This window comes from Chlorocebus sabaeus, chromosome 19, assembly GCF_047675955.1.
Source record: "Chlorocebus sabaeus isolate Y175 chromosome 19, mChlSab1.0.hap1, whole genome shotgun sequence".
Taxonomy (NCBI): domain Eukaryota; kingdom Metazoa; phylum Chordata; class Mammalia; order Primates; family Cercopithecidae; genus Chlorocebus; species Chlorocebus sabaeus.
Window position 1 is genome coordinate 8,422,756 of NC_132922.1, and position 16,564 is coordinate 8,439,319.

At 54.8% G+C, this 16,564-nt stretch overlaps 1 protein-coding gene across 1 annotated transcript in view; it reads left to right on the top strand.

The window, feature by feature from the left end:
- The first annotated feature begins 353 nt into the window (after positions 1-353).
- NFAM1 (NFAT activating protein with ITAM motif 1) overlaps positions 354-16,564 on the top strand; it is a 51,473-nt gene continuing 35,262 nt past the window's right edge. Inside the window, exon 1 of the mRNA XM_007975970.3 lies at positions 354-675. Within this exon, the coding sequence (XP_007974161.3) occupies positions 549-675 (127 nt within the window). The 5' untranslated portion in view covers positions 354-548. The remainder of the gene's footprint in view (positions 676-16,564) is intronic.

Genomic DNA, 16,564 nt, shown 5'->3' on the forward strand with positions numbered 1-16,564 from the left:
CCCTGGGTGTTTGGCCCTCTCTAGGGCTGGGAACATGAAGCTCCTGCCCTTTACCCCAGCCTCCCTACCGCCCCCCACCCAAAAACCTACTCTTTGGTAAACACATTATTAAGGGATTCTCGGAATATTTTAGAGAAGTTTGTGTGAACATGCTTGTGGTCGTTTTAAAAGTGTTTCAGAAGTGAGAGGCTAAACCAAGGCCTGAAGTTCCTCATGGAAATCCTGGGACCCCTCTGCACGGTTACCAGTGTCTGCTGGATGGGGCCCCCGCTGGAAAGGGGCCGAGATGGGGTGAAGCCCACCAGGAGTTGGACTGGGGAGGCTTAGGTCCCCATCTCCAGCTCTTCTTCTGGCCGTGTGGCCTGGACCAGTCTCAGTGCTAGGTTCTTCATCTGGCGGCCACCCGGCCGGGCTGTTCCAGCCTGCTTCTGAGCGGAAGGTCAGGGGCTGCCAGGGAGGAGCTTCGTGGGGAAAGCAAAGGGGAAGCTGTCAGCGCCCGCTGTCCCTCCTGTGAACTAAAGAGCTGCTGTGGACAAGGAGGCCCCCAGATGGAGAGCCAGCCTCTGAGGTGGCGGGCCCTGCCGGACCCCCCACGCCCTCCTGGGCCCCCTGCAGCCCCCCGGCTCCTCCTTGGACTGCTGCTGCTGCTGCTGCCCGGGACCCTACGACTGGCAGGTAGTGTCTGTCCTCCTCCTTCTCTCTACTCTCTCGCTCCAGAACATCAGAGCGGCTTTCATCCCGCCCGGCGCAGCTAATTCCCAGGGACCTGTCTCTGGGGATTTGCTGGTTGTCGTTTGAACGCTGCAGACTTCACAGGGGAAGCCTTCTGGGACCGAGAAGATGTTTAGCTAATACCTTGCCAAGGTGGCTTTTGAAGGGGAGAGGGACAGCGCTCTCCCCCTCGCTGCTGTGACAGCTTCCCCCCAGCAGTCTGGCCTCCTGGCCCTTAAACAAGGAGGGTGGGCACGGTATGGCTGGGGTTGGGGGCAGGGCAGTGGGGAGGGACAGCGCCCCACCCAAGGAACCTCATGTGGCTGCTGTGGTGGAGCCTGTGTTGAACCTGGCAAGTGGCGGGGCTACTCTCTGGGTTGTTGCTGGCATTGGCCAGGGAGGGCGGGGATACCAGGTCCAACCACAGGGCGCTGTGCCCAGAGGCACAAAACTGTCAGTCACCAGAAAGGGTCGCACCTCCCAGTTCCTGAAATACAACCAGAGGCCAAGTGTTTTAGGATGCCAGTGTGTCTTTCCAGGCCAGCGGTGCTCCTTTCCTGGTCCCAGGCTCTCTCGAAAGCTGGGTGGCCAGGACCCGAGCCAGGCTGTGGGGTATGTGGCCTCAGGGCCGGTTCATTAGGCCAGGGAAGGCCCAGGAGAGGGTCCCGTTCCAGGGCTGCTAGCACCAGGGCTCAGTGTTCTGCCAGATTCTCTCTGCTCCTCCTTGACCGGGCAGCAGCCAGCCCTCCCTCTGGCCAAAGGGTGGCCTCCACTGTGGAGACAGGGTGCCTTCCTTTCTATTCTCTTAGAGCTTATGAGGCTTCCAGGAGCTTCCCCCACCCTGTCCTGCTGCACCCCCTCTCATTACCGCGAATTAGGCTTTATAGAGCCCTTAGCAGGGCACACTGGCCACCCTCACAGCACCCCTTGGGGTCCCTATTGTCCTCACCTGCACCATTTTAAGGACAGGGAAAAGGAGGCCCAGGGAAGCCAGTTCATTTGCTCAAGGCCTAGCCGGTAAGGAGAGGCCAGCCCCGAGCTGGGCCCCTCGGCCAGTAGGCTCAGAGGCTCCTCTTACTTGCAAAGAATGTTCTTCACCGAAACGTACCCTGGGGAGGCAAAGGCTGACCTGTGTGTACCTCCCCAGGCTGGAGCCCAGAGCCCTAGGACACCATCTCCTTTAATCCTATGCATGCCTCCCCCAACACCCCAGACAGTTGGTGCAAACACAGCCAGACCCCGGAAATGCAGCCTGTTAGTGTCAGTGTGTCTCAACTCACAGTCATTTTTAACTTAATTTCCCCCCAGTTCCCATCCTTTCCCTTTGTGTGGGTCCTCCTCCCCAAAAGACACCCAGCACACCCTGGTAACCAAGCAGTAAAAGAGGCTTTGCAGGGTGTTACTGAGGAAAAGCTCTTTTGTAACAACCTCAACTACAAACAAAAACAGATTCCCAGCGCCATCCCCTCCCACCCGGTGTTGCAACAAACATTACATAAAAGAGAAACTGCTCTTTCACAAGAGGTGAAAACACCCTTATGGTGTCCTAGAGTCCCTTGGAGCAGGAGACAGACCCCCACCCACGCTTTTTTTTTTTTGAGACAGAGTTTCACTCTTGTCACCCAGGCTGGAGTACAGTGGCGCCATCTTGGTTCACTGCAACCTCCCCCTCCTGGGTTCAAGCAATTCTGCTGCCTCAGCCTCCCAAGTAGCTGGGATTATAGGCACCCACCACCATGCCCAGCTAATTTTTGTATTTTTAGTAGAGACAGGGTTTTGCCATGTTGGCCAGGCTGGTCTTGAACTCCTGACCTCAGGTGATCCATCCGCCTCAGCCTCCCGAAGTGCTGGGATTACAGGCATGAGCCACTGTGCCCGTCCTGTTATTTTTTTGAGACAGGATCTCGCTGTGTCCCCCAGGCTGGAGGGCAGTGGCACAATCTCAGCTCATTAAAATCTCTGCCTCCCTCACTCAGATGATCCTCCCACCTCAGCCTCCCGAGTAACTGGAACCACAGGCATGTGCCACCACACCCAGCTATTTTTTAATTGTTTTTAGAGATAGAGACTCACAGTGTTGCCCAGGCTGGTCTCAAATTCCTGACCTCAGGTGATCCACCCACCTTGGCCTCCCAAAGTGCCGGGATTACAGGTGTGAGCCACTGCGCCTGACCCCAACCCGCTCTTTGTCCTACCCTGTGCATCCCCCTTCATCTGTCTGTCATTCCACGTCACACCCTGCTTTCTGGTCTCAGAGCTTTGAGGGTTTGCTGGAAGGAATCTTGCATCTCCCACATCTTCCAAACCTCCGCTGACCATAACCATCAGCCTTAACCATCAGCCTGGTGCAACCATCAGCTCTGCCACCTGTCAGTACCAACCCAGCTTGCATCCCTCAGCTGCATCCACAGGGGTGTCACTGAAGGCCAGCGTCCCTGATTCTGCACCGCATCCCTGAACTTGTGATAGGGTGCTGGCTTAGGAGTACAGGCCAGGGGCATTTATCTTCAGTTTGAATGTTTTTTGTTTTTTTTTTTTTTTGAGATGGAGTCTCGCTCTGTTGCCCAAGCTGGAGTGCTGTGGCACCATCTCGGCTCACTGCAACCTCCACTTCCCAGGTTCAAGCGATTCTCCTGCCTCAGCCTCCCCAGTAGCTAGGATTGCAGGCACCCACCACCATGCCTGACTAATTTCTGTATTCTTAGTAGAGTCAGGTTTTCACCACATTGGCCAGGCTGGTCTCGAACTCCTGACCTCAGGTGATCCACCCACCTTGGCCTCCCAAAGTGCTGGGATTACAGGCGTGAGCCCCCATGCCTGGCCCAGTTTGAATTTGAGCTCTGCTACTTGCCCAGGCATCCTGGGCAGATTACTTCTATCACTGTGCCTCAACTGTCTCCTCTGTTTTTTTTTTTTTGTTTTTTTTTTTATTAAGACGGAGTCTCGCTCTGTGGCCGAGGCTGGAGTGCAGTGGCCGGATCTCGGCTCACTGCAAGCTCCGCCTCCCGGGTTTACGCCATTCTCCTGCCTCAGCCTCCCGAGTAGCTGGGACTACAGGCGCCTGCCACCTCGCCCGGCTAGTTTTTTATATTTTTTAGTAGAGACGGGGTTTCACGGTGTTCGCCAGGGTGGTCTCGACCTCCTGACCTTGTGATCCGCCCGTCTCGGCCTCCCAAAGTGCTGGGATTACAGGCTTGAGCCACCGCGCCCGGCCCTGTCTCCTCTGTTAAATGGATGTGATACACTGCCCGCCTCATAGCACATCCTGAGGACTGAGTGCCCAGCATGTCATTAGTGCTCAGTGAGAGTCAGCTGCCTGCCAGCCTCACCAGAGCCATGGAAACTTGAGGTGCAGTTGCTGAGCCCACGGCCTCCAGCTCATCCTGGGTACCCACTCCTGCTCCCAGCCATCCTCCTCCTCCCACTTGAGCCAGGACTTGTGCCTGCCCTCTGGCTTCTTGACCCCTCTGCAAAGCCTGCTTTTCTCAAAGGCAGCCACTGGTGGTCTCCCCAAGAGGGCAATTGTTGGGGGCTTGACTTTTCCAGGAGCAGCTGCAACTCAGCTTCCATGGGCCTCAGTCCTCCCCAAGGACTTTGGGGCTGGACAGACCTGAGTTTCAGGCCTGCCGCCTTCTGGTGACAGCTCTGTGACCTCGGGCAATTACTTAAGCTCTCTGCACCTTAGTGTCTTCTGCAAATGTCAGTCCCCTCTCTCTTTGTGGCCTTTCCAGAACTCTGGGCTGTATTTATTTCTCAAATATCCATTGAGAAGGACCGGTTCTAGGCACCAGAGGGACCCAGAGGTGAACAAGCCACAGGCCTCACTCTCAGCCTGGTGGGACCATGAGCCTCGGCGGGAGTTACCAGAAAGGTTTGTTCTGGATCCAGGTGGCAGGTGCCTGTAATCCCAGCTACTCAGGAGGCTGAGGCAGGAAAATTGCTTGAACCTGGGAGGCAGAGGTTGCGTTGAGCTAAGATTGTGCCACCGAGCTTCAGCCTGGGTGACAGACCAGGACTCTGTCTCAAAAAAGTAATAATAATAAAAAAATAAAAGATGTTCAGGAGCTCCCGCCTGCTCCAGGCTGAGGCCTCCTGCCTCCCTTCCCGCTGCTCCGGACCTCTGTCAGGAGTAGCTTCTGTTTTTCATCTTTGTCTAATCCCAATAAAGGGCTTTCGAGGCACAGGCAAAGGCAGGCAGGGAGAGGCAGGGGAATGCTGGAAAGGCTGCCCGGGGAGTGGGGACAGAGCGGGAGGTGGCTGAGGGAATGAGGGGTGAGAGCCTAAAAGGCAGGGCCAGGAGGGCAGGGAGAGGCTCAGCTTGACCACAGGGAAGTCTGACACAGCAGTGGGATGCAGACTGTGGTTGCGTGGATCACACATGCCCCTCAGGTAGGGGTCCGGGCACACTCCCGGCGGGTCCTGTCTCACTGCTGTCTCCTCTGTCATCGTGAACGATCACACAGAAAAACGCAGTGTTGCGTAAGCACTAGAAAACAAAGTCCTGTGTGACTCCCACCAGGTCAAGAAGGTCAAGAATGAGAACATCCCAGTGCCTCAGAACCCCTTCTACTCTCCTCTTCCCACCAAAGGTACCGCCATCCCAGCTTGTCAGGAGATCACTTCCTGGCATTTCTTTGTAGTTTTATCATTAGTACACATCCCTAAACCATATGGACTAGCTTCGCCTGTTTGTGAACTTTGTATAGTTGAAGGATACTATGTGTCTTCTCCTGCTACCCGCTTCTTTCATTGAGCATTATGTTTTTTAAGGTAGATCCAGTCCACGTTATGGCTGAAGTTCGTTTCTGTTGCTATAGATAGAGCAAGAGTTGAAACCACGGCCGGTGGGCTAAACCCAGCCCACTGTCTCTTGTATGGCCTGTGAGTTATGAATGGTTTTTATATTTTTAAGTGGTTGAAAAAATCAAAAGGGACTGTGCAGACTCATGTGGCTTCTAATCCTCGACTCCCAGCACGGGGCCGGCACCCAGCAGATGCTCAGGAAATGGTGACAATCAAGGATGAATTAAGCTCTGAGCAGGGTGGAGACATGATGCCACAGGAGGGGCGCCTGGGGGAGGAGATGGAAGGGCTGGGTAGTCGTCCGCTGCCTTCCCTCTGCCCTCCCTGAGCCCTGGCTCCTCTCCAGCGTTGGTAGGGTAATGAGACCCCCGTATAGTGAATGGTAGAGAGGATACAGGCATCCTGGGGAAATGTGGACCTGGAGGCAGGATCTGACCCTCTGCTTGCTCCTCGTGGATCTAAGCAAAGCCGTACCCTAGTGGGGACATGGGCAACAGGACCCAGATGGGGCTGAAGCCAGAGAAAGGGATGGGGTGAACCTGGTGAGAGGGAGGGGAGGGATATGAACACGAAATTGGCAGGTGGGGCGCCTGGGCTCCTGGTGAGGTCTGAGCACCCCGGATTTGGGTCCTGGGAGCCTTTGGCCAAGTCTCCGGAGCATGCTGAACCTCCATGAGCCCCACTGCCTGGGTGCTCAGCATCCTCCCAGACACAACAGGAAGGCACATCCAGCACCATGATGGCCTCAGGGCCTGGCACCTGGGACCCCTCAGGAAGGGTCTTTGAGGCTTTGGCCCTGGGGACAGGGCTCAAGGGCACAGTGAGAGAGGGGACTCAGTGCTCACCTTTGGTCATGGGTCGTGGGTGTCCTGCCCACTAGGCTCCTCTGGGCCCAGCCACCAGCCCTGCCTACTCCTCTGCACTCCAAGACTCAGGTCTTCACAGGCCAAGGGGTCACCATGGCCTCCCCAGTTCTCCCGCAGGCAGGGGTGATTCACTGTCCCTGGACACACTCAGGCCAGAGCCCTGATGGTGCCTTTGCCAAAACAGAGCTCCTGGAGGGCCGGGCCCCGCCCAAGCTGGTTCTCTGAGGCCTCGTCCAGCACACTAGGCCAGGCACCCAGGAGGGGCTGCAGAGTCTTGGCTGGGACTTGGATGTGCTTGGCTGCTGAGGGTCTATTTGATGAGTGGTTGCACCTGGGGGCTTCATTCTAGGGCTTGGGGGCTGTGCAGGGTGCCCAGAAGAGGCAGAATGCTGACCCTGGCTGTTTCTGCTCCCCACGCACGCCACTGCAGGTGCTGAGGTGGAGGAAGGGCAGGGCCTGGGCCAGATCTGTGCTTGCTGCTAGTGGGCCAGGGGCCAGGGGTCCACAGAGCATAACTGCAAACAGCCCCGCTGCCATCAGCAGGCCTCTAACCCTGGTGCATTCAGATAAGACCCTCCTCGGCCCTGGGCCACCCCTTCTTCCTGGGCGCCCACTCCTTATGGCCATTTCCACCTTTGAAACTGGCTGGAGGCAGAGGACTCCCTGTCCCCTGAAGAAGCCAGCCACAGCCACTCCCCTGAACCTTTGCTTCTACACTGCTCCCTGTGCCTGGAGGGTATCCTCTCATTTGCCCACCTGGTGACATCCAAACGGTCTGTCAAGGTCAAACTCATAGTCTCTTCGGTAGTACCCCTCTGGCGCCTTCCCCGCCCCGAACAAACCCAGTCCCCTTCCCTCTCCCCCAAGGTGTTCACCTGTGGTCCCGGGCACACAGGCACTCAGAGGCGTGTGGGGCATGACTGAGCTCGCCTGAGGCATGTGAGGCTGTGGGCAGAGCCAAGGAACAAGCATCCAACTTTAAGAGGCAGGCTGTGTGAGAAAAGCCAGGGACAGTGCAGAGAGAGTATGCAAGCTCAGGAAGCCTGGGGGTGGAGGGGAAGAGGAGGGAAGGTCAAAGAGAGAGGGTCTGCAGGGTCATGGTCAAGGCCAGAAGCCTCAGGACCCTCCAGCATCTTTGCTAACCTCCTTGGTGGCAGCAGAGCCAGCCAGCTGAAAGCATCCCATAGCAGGCAGGAGGAGGCAGACAGGGAGGGAAGGAGGGAGCTGGCAGGGTGGAGGAAGTGGAAGGGGAGGGAGGGGAGGACGGAGGCCTGGAGAGGTTGTGTGCCCGGAGGGTGAGGGATCTTATGGGAGGTAGAGATTTAAGAGAAATCAGGATAAAAGTGAGCTAGCCAAGTTGACCAGGGGAAGGAGTCAGTGTGCTGACAGCCAGAAGCATACATATTTTAAAAGGGGGCGGAGGGTGAGAGTGCAACAGATCCCATAGAAGGAATCACTAATACGAGGCAGGGTTTCAAAGACTGAGGGAGACTGGAATTCTAGTATTTCTCTTGTCCTTGTTCTAAAATGCAAATATGGGTGGGCACGGTGGCTCACACCTATAATCCCAGCACTTTGGGAGGCCGAGGTGGGTGGATCACCTGAGGTCAGGAGTTCGAGACCAGCCTGGCCAACATGGTGAAACCCCTTCTTTACCAAGAATACAAAAAATTAGCCAGGCATGGTGGCATGCACCTGTAATCCAGCTACTGGGGAGGCTGAGGCAGGAGAATTGTTTGAACCTGGGAGGTGGAGTTTGCTGTGAGCCAGGATTGCACCACTGTACTCCAGCCGGGGCGACAGAGCAAGACTCCATCTCAGAAAATAAATAAGAAAGAAAGAAAGAAACATGATCATGGCACTTCCCAATTTAAAAGCCCTCAGAGGCTCCACTAGCTTTCCAGGGCAGTGTTCAAGCTGCTGCCTACCTCTGAGGCATCACCTTGTACCCTCCTCCCAGACACAAATCCTTCCTTCCAACTCCACCAAGGCACAGTGCCCATTTCAAGAATTTGAGAAGCTTCACCGGAGAACTTTCTTGCACTTAAAACCTCTCTCCACACCCCTCCCCCAATGTCTGCCTCCTGCTCTTCTCTGCTTTCCAAGTTCAGCTTTGTAAAGGGATGGGAAGAAAGATGGCAAGATTTTCACAGCTGTGAGGTCAGGTGGCAGAACCGCTCAGCTGAACAAGTTCAGCTTGCTTCTTGAGATTTTGCTGTCATTTCTAGAATTTCTTTTTTTGTTGTTTGTATTTTTTTTGTTTTTGTTTTTGTTCGTTTGTTTTTTGAGACAGCTTCTTGCTCTGTCTCTTAGGCTGGAGTGCAGTGGCACAGTCTCGGCTCACTGCAAGCTCTGCCTCCCGGGTTCACACCATTCTCCTGCCTCAGCCTCCCAAGCAGTTGGGACTATAGGCACACGCCTACTACAACCATGCCTGGCTAATTTTTTGTATTTTTAGTAGAGATGGGGTTTCACCGTGTTAGCCAGGATGGTCTCGATCTCCTGACCTCGTGATCTACCCGCCTCGGCCTCCCAAAGTGCTGGGATTACAGGCATGAGCCACTGCACCTGTTCGTACATTTGTTTTTTTTTAAGAGATGGGGTCCTAGCCAGTGCAGTGGCTCACACCTGTAATCCCAGCACTTTGAGAGGCCAAGGCAGACAGATCACTGCCTCAGAGATCAGGGGTTTGAGACCAGCCTGGCCAACATGGTGAAGTCCTGAGGTCAGGAGTTTGAGACCAGCCTGGCCAACATGGTGAAACCCTGCCTCTACTAAAAATATAAAAACTAGCTGGGTGTGGTGGCACACGCCTATAATCCCAGCAACTCAGGAGGCTGAGGCAGGAGAATCACTTGAACCTGGGAGGCAGAGATTGCAGTGAGCTGAGATCATGCCACTGCATTCCAGCCTGGGCAAAAAGGCGAGACTCCATCTCAAAAAAAAAAAAAAAAAGAAAGAAAAGAGGGATGAATTTCACACTGTCACCCAGGCTGGACCAAGGTGGTGTGCAGTCATGGCTCACTGCAGCCCCAAACTCCTAGGCTCAAGTGATCCTCCCACCTTAACTTCCAGAGTAACTGGAACTGCAGGCGCTGCCACCTTGCCCAGCTAATTTTATTTATTTATTTATTTCAGAAACGGGGTTTTGCTATGTCGCCTGGGCTGGCCTTGAATTCCTGAACTCAAGTAATCCTCCCACCTTGGCCTCCCAAAGTGCTGGGCATTTCTAGAATTTCTACAGTGAACATGGTTTCACTTTGTTACTGGGAGGTGGTAGGGGTACCTAAAGAATTCTAATTTAAAAAACAAATAATGACACACACTCCAAGAGTTGCCTTCCCAGGAACGCTTTGCCCCTCCCAGGCTGAGTTGGGGCTCCCTCTCTGGACTCCTGCAGCCCAGGGTCTTTCCTTTCTCCCACCTCTTTCTGTCTCCATCTGTCAGCTCCTTCCTGGTGGCAGGACCTGGCCCTCCTTGTTGAGACTTTGGGTGAACACACAGTCCCTGCTGAAGGAGGCACTCTGGGGGATCTGTTCCCCTCACTTCATTTCCTTTTTTTTTTTTTTTTTTTTTTTTTTTTTGAGGCAGTCTTGTTCTATCGCCTAGCCTGGAGTGCAGTGGCACAATCTTGGCTCACTGCAATCTCTGCCTCGTGGGTTCAAGTGATTCTCATGCCTCAGTCTCCCAAGTAGCTAGGATTACAGGCACCCACCAACACGCCTAGCTAATTTTTGTATTTTTAGTAGAGACGGAGTTTCGCCATCTTGGCCACACTGATCTCGAACTCCTGATCTCGTGATCCACCCACCTCAGCCTTCCAAAGTGCTAGGATTACAGGTGTGAGCCACCGCAGCTGGCCTGTTCCCCTCACTTCGTATTGCCCACTCCAATTCAGAGACAAGAAGCAGACCCCAACCTCACCCTTTTGGCCCTATTGCCACCTTCCAAACCATGCTGATGCCCCTTTGAGGGTAAAGGCGTGGCTGTAAAAAGAGAGGCTGAGTCCCCTGATGACCGAGACCGCGCTCAAATGAGCTCCAAAGTTGGAGCGACTTGACCTTCTTTTTTTGTTTGTTTTTGTTTTGAGACAGAGTCTTGCTCTGTCACCCAGGCTGCAGTGCAGTGGCACAGTCTCAGCTCACCCTCCACCTCCTGAGTTCGAGCGATTCTCCTGCCCAGCCTCCCGAGTAGCTGGGGCTACAGGCGCCCGCCACCACGCCCGGCTGATTTTTTTATTTTTAGTAGAGACGGGGTTTCGCCATGTTGGCCAGGCTGGTCTCGAACTACTGACCTCAGATCCGCCCACCTCAGCTTCCCAAAGTACTGGGATTACAAGCTTGAGCACCTGCGCCTGGCCTTGACTTTCAAAACAGGCAAAAAGGAGGCAACTGCTATAAAGACACTAATTGACCCTTGTGAGGTTTATTCCCAATTCAAACCTTGGACATTCTGCACTTGGTTTGTGTCCCCAAGCGGCCACCGTACACCCTGGTTCAGGGGTCTAGAGGCATGAAAATGAGCCGTGGACGGGCTGTGGAAATGGCCACGTCTTGATACCTCTTTGTAATTTGGAGGTGTTGAAAGATGTGACAGTCTGTCCGATGGCGCCATTCCAAAGGCAACGGTGCTAAAAGCTCCGAAATAGTCTCTGTTCAAAGGTTGCCTTCCAAGGCCTGCGAAATGCCCCTCCCTCACCAGCCACTTGGCCACACGCCTTTGCATTTGATGCCTGTGTCCTGCCCGCCCGCTCATCTGTGGCATCCTGGGATTCGTGCTCAGGCACATGGCTGGGGCTCTGTGATAAAACCAACAGCCCCGATCGCAGCCTTTCAGATGGGCCTTTAAAAAGGCACAGCTCTGAGAGATGCCAGAATTAAATTGGAGGGCAAACCCCATGCCTAAAATAAAGACCGTGGGAACTGCTTTCTTCTGTAGCTGGGGAATCAAAGTGTTTTCCTTTAAAATCGACCTAACTCAGGATGGATACCTTTGATCAGCGTTGTCTGGGCCCTCACGCCCTTGGCTGACAACGCGTGCTTGATGCCATAGAAGGGATTGAGTTCCGTGCAGCGGGGAGCCGGGACCAAAGCCCTGGCCCATGACTTGGTGGTGAGAGGAGCCTCAGCAGCTGGAGCAGAGTATGAGGGATGGGGGAGATTGTGGGTGGCAGAATCTGGGGGTGAGAGGAAGCCATGGAAGCATTTTCTTCTTTTCTTCTCTTTTTCTTTCTTTTTCTTTTTCCTTCTTTTTTTTTTTTGAGACACAGTTTCACTCTTGTTGCCCAAGCTGGAGTGCAATGGTACGATCTCGGCTCACCACAACCTCTGCCTCCCAGGTTCACACGATTCTCCTGCCTCAGCCTTCCAAGTAGCTGGGATTACAGGCGCCCACCACCACGCCTGGCTAATTTTTGTATTTTTAGTAGAGACGGGGTTTCGCCATGTTGGCCAGGTTGGTCTCGAACTCCTGACCTCAGGAGATCCACCCGCCTCACCCTCCCAAAGTGCTGGGATTACAGGCGTGAGCCACTGCGTCTGGCCCATGGGAGCATTTTCAATAAGAGCATACCATGTTTTCCACAGTGCATTCCTTTCCCAAAACGTCCACCCCTGCTGCGGAACAGGGATGCCGTCTGGCCCTTTGCAGCACTGGCCTTGTCACAGGGCCAGCCTGTAGAGGGCTTGTGGGTCACTTCTGTTTTGGGAGCCACAGGCTCTGCTTGAGCTGAGGTGACAATAACAGTCCCCCAGTGCTGCAGGGCCATTTCTGACTACCATTGTCTCCAGGCCCCTACATGTTGCTGGCCCTGTCTACCTATTAGATGATCCAAATTTAAGGAAACAGCTTCTGAATTTTTGACTCCCTTTAAAGAAGCATATTTCTTTCCTTTGAGAATGTTTTCTCTTGCTTGCTTTAAGGGATTGGTTGGTTGGTTTGTTTGTTTGTGACGGAGTCTCGCTCTGTCACACAGGCTGGAGTGCCGTGGCTCAGTCTCAATTCACTGCAACCTCTGCCTTCCAGGTTCAAGCGATTCTCTTGCCTCAGTCTCCCGAGTACCTGGGATCACAGACGCCTGCCACCACACCCGGCTAATTTTTGTATTTTTAGTAGAGACAGTGTTTCACCATGTTGGCCAGGCTGGTTTTGAACTCCTGACCTCTGGTGATCCACCTGCCTTGGCCTTTCAAAGTGCTGGGATTATAGGCGTGACCCACTGCACCCGGCCTGTTTGCTTTTTGAGACAGGGTCTGTCTCTGTCACTCAGGCTGGAGTGCAGTGGCATGATCATAACTCACTGCAGCTTCGAATTCCCAGGCTCAAGTGATCCTCCTGCCTCAACCTCCTGAGTAGCTAGGACTACAGGCATGCCATCATGCCTGGCTAATTTGTTTATTTATTTAGTAGAGATGGGGTCTCGCTATATTCCCCAGGCTGGTCTTAGTCCTGAGCTCAAGAGATCACCCAAGGTCAGGAGTTCGAGACTAGCCTGGCCAACATGGTGAAACTCCACCTCTACTAAAATTACAAAATTAGCCAGGTGAGGTGGCGCATGCCTGTAATCCTAGCTACACAATCCTTGATTGTGCCATTGCACTCCGGCCTGGGCAACATGAGCAAAATTCCACCTCAAAAAAAAAAAAAAAAAAAAAAGAGACTGAGGTTACAGGCTCAAAGGGACCCAGTTTAAAATCCCATGTCTACCACCACTATTTGGGCAAACCTCTTCCTTTTTCTGAGCCTCAGTTTTGTCATCTGCAAAAGGCGACACCAAACCCAGGAGACATTGGCTCTTCTGATCACGTGGCTTCACAGTGATGCCTGAGAGTCTGTGCTGGGCGGGGCAGCCAGACACACAGGAGTGGCTCAGGGAGGAAGTGAGCACGTCCTGGAGACAGGAGAGGAAGGAATGGGTAGGACATTCCATGCAGCCGGAACAGCACGGGTGAAGGCGCCAGAGTGGGCAGGCTGACGTCTACGTGGGAGTGGGCGAGTGAGGGCCAGAGAGCAGCTGAGCGGGGCTGTGCAGGTCCCGGGAGGCAAGAACTGGATCCACCAGGCCAGGGACTTTCCATTTTTTTTAGCAGTGGCCCAAAGTTAAGAGATGCGTGTTTTAGCATGACCCTGTCTGAACCCAATTGTATGAATATAACTGAAACCAGAAGGTCACAAACAGTGCCCTTACTACGCATGAAATGCTTCGTGTTCTATTTTTTTTAATTGCTTGTCTTGACCCTGTAAATTGATTTCAGACTCCTTCCTGGGTCTCCTCCAGCAGGGAGCCCCTGCTGGTTCAGGCAGGGTAGGAGCAGAATGAGTTTCTGGATCACTGGGGGCTCAGAGCCACAGAGACAGCCCTGGTTGGGTAGGAGAGGTGACTGGATGGGAGCTGTTGAGGTGGAAGGATGGGGGCGTTGTGCTGGTGGTGGGCAGGTCTGATCCTGAACATCAGTGATCCACAGGAAAGCTGCCAGGCGGGCACACAAACGCATGGGGGCACACCCCGCCAGGGACTCACTCAGCATGGGGTCCCTGCGCCAGGTGCAGGAGGATAGCAACTCCGCCCAGCTCTCAAACCCCAAGTTCGAGCAGCCACAGATTCATAAGAAGAACCAGAAAAGGAAGGACTCAGGCACCTGCAGGTGGTTGACAAACTCTTTCCCAACAAGGGGGGAGAAGAGCAGCTGGAGGCTGAAGGCAGAGGGTTGTTCGTGCCCCCAGCCCTGCACACAAGGGGCCTTCAACCAGGCCAGGTCAGCGCCCGGGACAGGGATGGTGCCCAAGTCTGGGTCAGAGACAGGCCCCTGGAGGTCCTCCTGCGCCTGGACCATCAGGGCCTATGTGCCCTGTGCTGAGGGCATGTCATTTAACCAGGCAGAAGGGTAGGGCTGGCATTGCCTTTTTTTTCTTTTTTTTTAAACAGAGATAGCTCTTGTCACCCACGCTGGAGTGCCGCAGCGCGATCTCGGCTCACTGCAACCTCTGCCTCCGAGGTTCAAGCCATTCTCCTGCCTCACTCTCCCAAGTATCTGAGACTATAGGCCTGCGCCACTACACTCGGATAATTTTTTGTATTTTTAGTAGAGATGGGGTTTTACCATGTTGGCCAAGCTGGTCTTGAACTTCTGACCTCATGTGATCTGCCTGCCTCGGCCTCCCAAAGTGCTGGGGTTAATAGGCATGAGCCGCCACACCCGGCTGGGATTTGCCTTTGTAGATCCCCAAGGAGGACTCCCTGCCTCATTCTTGTCCCCTAGGGAAAGGCAGCCTGGCCCTTGGCAAGTAGCTGGGTCCCAGGTCCCAATCAATCCCACCCAACCTCTTAAGGTTGGCATTGTTGCTCTCCCTGTGTTGTGGGGAGACGCGGAGGTCACAGAAGTAAAGCCACCTTCCCAAGTTGCACAGCCTTGAAGTGGCAAAGCCAGGAGCCACATCCAGGCCTGTTGCCTCCAGAACCTGGGCTTTTCCCGAACGCCCCCGCTCATCGCCCCTATTTCTGGCCAGGCCCAAGGCTTCCTCACAGTGTGGGAGGGACTTCCCTGGAGCTGCAGAGAAGCGAGGGATGGAGGGTGTGTCACCCCCGAAAACACAGTCTCCTATAAAGTGGGGTGGGTAGACTGAGCAGGGATCCGTGGTGCTGCCCAGATGAGATGTCTGTGCTTGCAGTTGTGTGGGGGTGGGGAGGCACAGGAGAGGAGCTGAAGACTCAAAACAAACAGCCAAGCCCGGGGGCGGGGCCCTCCCAGACACAACCTGTGGCAACCCTGCCTCTGATAGCCTTGCTGCCTTCCTGCTTGACCCCTCCTCCCCCATGGTCCTCAGTATGGGTGCCCTCTCCCCTCTCCCTGCACCATCCTGTCCACATTCACCAGGCTCAAGGCGCTCCTGTTCAGAAAACTCCCCCTGGGCCAAACCCTCCCTGCCCCTGCAGACTTCCCTCCTGGCAGGGCAGGCCAGGTGCAGAGTTCAGGTCCTCACCCGCCCCTCCTTGCCGTCTGCCCCAACTCTGCCCTCCCTGAGCCTCAGGGGTGCTCCTTGCAGCCACCTCCAGGCCTTGCTCTCCACCGGGTGAATCGCAAATCCTCCTAAATTCTCGAAATGGAAGAGATCAAATCCATTCCCTGCACAGAAAACACCTGGGGCTCCTTCAGACGTTTCCTCCCTGCGCCCCAGGACTGTTTCCTCCCTGCGCCCCAGGACCTGTTCCAGCTCTGCCTGCCCCAGATCCCATGGGACCTGGAGAATGACCAGAAAAGCAGCTGGGAGCGGCTCCTGGGCCCTCTAGACCCCTTGGTGTCGGGGAATTTCTCCCGGCAAAACTCAGCTCCTCTGGTCACTCTAAGTCAGAGTTCTATGGTCACCGAAAGTCACAAATGCGTCCCAGTTCTTCACATCTCTAACCCTGTGTAACAGACAAAACTTGAAACTCTAAGGCTGAAGTGGTTCCCCAGGCCATCTGGTGCCTGTGTGAGGGTGAGAGGCGAGGTCCCTCTTCTCTTTCCCATCCAGACCCCCTCCTTGTCCGTCCCCACCAGTCAACCTGGGTGGAGGCAGAAAAGACCTGCCTTGTCAGGTGCAGGGGAGGCTGGCCCTGGGCTCTGGGTGCTTGCGGTGTTGGCGTGGAGTCCCTTGAGGCCCCCACAGAAGTAGGGGAGTGCTAAGTGGAATTCTGTGACTCTCACTCCTCAGCCCCCAGGAGTCTGGTATCCACCCTGGTCTTCCTCGCCAGGCCGTGGGCCCCTCTAGGCAGCTGCATGAGCCGGTCTAGGAGGACACTCAGCCAGCTCACTGCCCTAACCCACGTTATCCCATGGGGATACACTGCCTTTGCCAGCAAAGGGACAAACCATGATGCAGGCACACCACGCCCTGGCATGAGATAGACAGCAGCCTAGTGTCCTCACTCAGGGGATACTGCTCCAGCTCAGCCAGGGTCCCGCTAAAGCCCCTCTCAGCCTGGGGTGAGAAGCAGGCACCCCCAGGGCAGGCCGGATGCCCTGCAGCTCTTCCCAGCCCCCTCTACACCCACCCTCTCTGACTCCTGTGGTCTCCATGTGATCTTGGAGCCAAGTGGCCCCTTGTTGGCCATCTGGTGGTGAAAATTTGTGACGCCCACCAGGGTTCTGCCAAACCTCTGGTTAGTGTCTGATGACTACTGTGCCCAGTGCCACCATGAGCACCCC